At 38.6% G+C, this 2,730-nt stretch overlaps 1 protein-coding gene across 1 annotated transcript; it reads right to left on the bottom strand.

Annotated features, from left to right (window-relative positions):
• Positions 1–909: 909 nt before the first annotated feature.
• On the bottom strand, positions 910–1,599 carry LOC145938248 (protein GVQW3-like). Its single transcript, XM_083041740.1, has 2 exons — positions 1,593–1,599; positions 910–1,328 (listed from the first exon to the last, which is right to left on the bottom strand). Exons 1-2 carry the CDS (start codon positions 1,597–1,599, stop codon positions 910–912), a joined length of 426 nt encoding a protein of 141 aa, XP_082897866.1.
• Between the last annotated feature and the right edge of the window lie 1,131 nt (positions 1,600–2,730).

The raw sequence follows: 2,730 nt of genomic DNA, 5'->3' as shown, positions 1-2,730 counted from the left end.
ACCATCTTATCCGGTTACAAGTTTTAAGACAATTTTCACTGTTAGATCCGTCTATAAATGCTAACTTTAATAATATATTTGGATTAATTTTTCTCTTCTCCTCGCAGCAGAATAAACATGACATTGGTTTACCAATGCAATCGAGAGAAAACACCATTTTATGTGAACAATCAAGCTGCCTCAGATCAAATAAGCAATTTCGTTAAGGACAATTTTTATCGTATTTTGATTTTTATTAGAAAATTTCTACGTGTATTTCATTAATACGAGGGTTGTCTGAAAAGTTTCCGACCTAATAAAGATACAAGACATTTTTTCTTCAAATTAATTTTTATTTTTCTACATAGTCTCCTTGTAAGTCTATACACTTCTCCCAGCGATGCTCCCATCTCTTCAACCCGTCCAAATAGTACTCGGCGTCTTTCTCTGCAAAATAGTTGTTTACGAAGGTGATGGCCTCCTCATTCGACGAAAATCTCTGTCCTCCGAGCGCAACTTTTAGCTTAGGGAACAAAAAAAAGTCGCTTGGGGCTAGATCTGGTGAGTAAGGAGGGTGGTCAAGCAGTTCAAACCGTAATTCGTGGATTTTCGCCATGGCAACCGCTGAGTTGTGAGACGGCGCATTGTCTTGGTGAAACAAAATTTTTTTTTTCTGCAAATGTGGCCGTTTTTCCGCAATTTCTGTCTTCAGCTTGTCAAGTACTGATGCGTAGTATGCTTCTGTAATGGTTTTTCCTTTTTGAAGATAATCGATTAAGATAACTCCATGACTATCCCAGAAAACAGTTGCCATCACTTTCCCAGCCGAAGGAACAACCTTTGCTTTTTTTGGAGCCGATTCCCCCTTCGCAGTCCACTGTTTTGACTGTGTTTTTGTTTCTGGAGTTTAATGGTGTATCCAAGTTTCATCTACAGTAATCGGTGCCAAAACTCTGATTTATTGCGCCTAAACTGCGCCAACAGAGCGTTGGAAATGTTCATTCGAACACGTTTTTGGTCCAAAGTGAGCAAACGCGGCACCCAACGCGCGGATAGCTTTCTCATGCCTAAATCTTGATTCAATATGTGACAAACACGTTCTTTGGACATGTTCATAGCCTCTGCTATCTCTCTAACTTTAATTCGACGGTTGTCTAGCACCATTTGGTGAACTTGAGCGATATTATCGTCAGTGGTTGCAGTTTTTGGACGTCCCGAACGTTCATCGTCACCCAAGCTGGTACGGCCACGTTTAAATTCAGCAGCCCAAAATTTCACGGTGGTAAATGATGGTGCAGAGTCCCCGTACACAGCGTCCAACTCGTCTTTGATTTGCGTAGGCGTATTGCCTTTCAAAAACAAATATTTAATGACAGCTCGATACTCGATTTTTTCCATTTTCACAAAAACACTCACATCGACTCACTCAAATGATTGTCAAACAACAACTGCGCGTCCAAAATGGCTGAAATTTTGGTGAGTACCTTTCAAAGCATGCGCAAACACATTCCCCAACTTTTGTTTACGAGTGCTGCCATCTTCATGTTGAGGTCGAAAACTTTTCAGACAACCCTCGTATATTTTGATTTCTTCACAAAATAATTATTAATTACTGTCCATTTCGTTTACTTTACAACTTATATTTACTTGTTAAAATTATAAATATTTTTAACACATTTCCATCACAACTAATCAACTAATCATTTATAGCTTGAAATAATATTTTTTATTATAATCTGAAATGTATATTTAATTATTTTTATTTATCCTTATTTTATAATTTAATTTTTATCAATTTTTTCCGTGATTTTTTTTACCTATTCATTTATTTCATCAATTAGAACTCTACGAATATACATATAAGAAATTTTTAAATTACTTTTAAATTACTTTTTTTATTTTTTTTTTAATTTAATAAAATACTATAAAAGTTTCAAGGACTTCCGTTTCCGGTGTGAGAATGACAGTCACGAGTAAAATCGGTGCGAATTTTGTGAGTGTAAGGAGCGAGATTAAGAAGAGAAAGGAGTGAGAGAGTAGTAAGAGTGAAAGAGTGAAGTGAGTGGAATAAGGGAAAGTGTAGGAGAGAGAGAAGAAACAGATTAAAAGGGTTAAATAGGAGAATAAAATTGCAACGGCGAATGAGTCAGCAATAAGTAAGGGTGCCGTCACATGGGGCGTAACTTGCGTAAGCGTAACCAGCGGATCGCCAATCACCGAGTTATTCCGATAGAGCCCTTCGTCGAGCTCTATCGGAATAACTCGGTGATTGGCGATCCGCTGGTTACGCTTACGCAAGTTACGCCCCATGTGACGGCACCCTAACTTGGTGATTGGCGATCCGCTGGTTACGCTTACGCAAGTTACGCCCCATGTGACGGCACCCTAAGACCAGGGTAGTGGGGAGGAGTGGTGCGGGAAAGAAGCAGTAACGGTAGGAACAGGTAGAGGGAGCAAAAATTACTAGGGAGAAGAAACGACGGATAGGTGGCGTAGGGATATAGACGGGCATAGAATACGAAGAATAAAGAAAGGAAAATGGAAGAGATATCTAGAGTAAAAGGAGAATGTCCTAAAGATAGGAGGGGAAGTATGGGGAGACTAGAGGAATTTTTACTAAAGAGAAAAAGGGTAGATATGGATGAAAAAGAATTCGGAAAAACGGAAAGAATGGAAGGAGAGGAAGATTTAGTTTTTAGAAAAAGTAAAAGAGTGATAAGATCACCAAAGGAGGCATATATGGAAAAGGAA

Source organism: Prenolepis imparis, unplaced genomic scaffold (assembly GCF_030444845.1).
Source record: "Prenolepis imparis isolate NDT839.2.m4 unplaced genomic scaffold, iyPreImpa1.0 SCAF_7, whole genome shotgun sequence".
Classification (NCBI taxonomy): Eukaryota; Metazoa; Arthropoda; class Insecta; order Hymenoptera; family Formicidae; genus Prenolepis; species Prenolepis imparis.
Note: the sequence above shows the minus strand (reverse complement) of the source record. Positions and strands in the feature narration are given on the sequence as shown.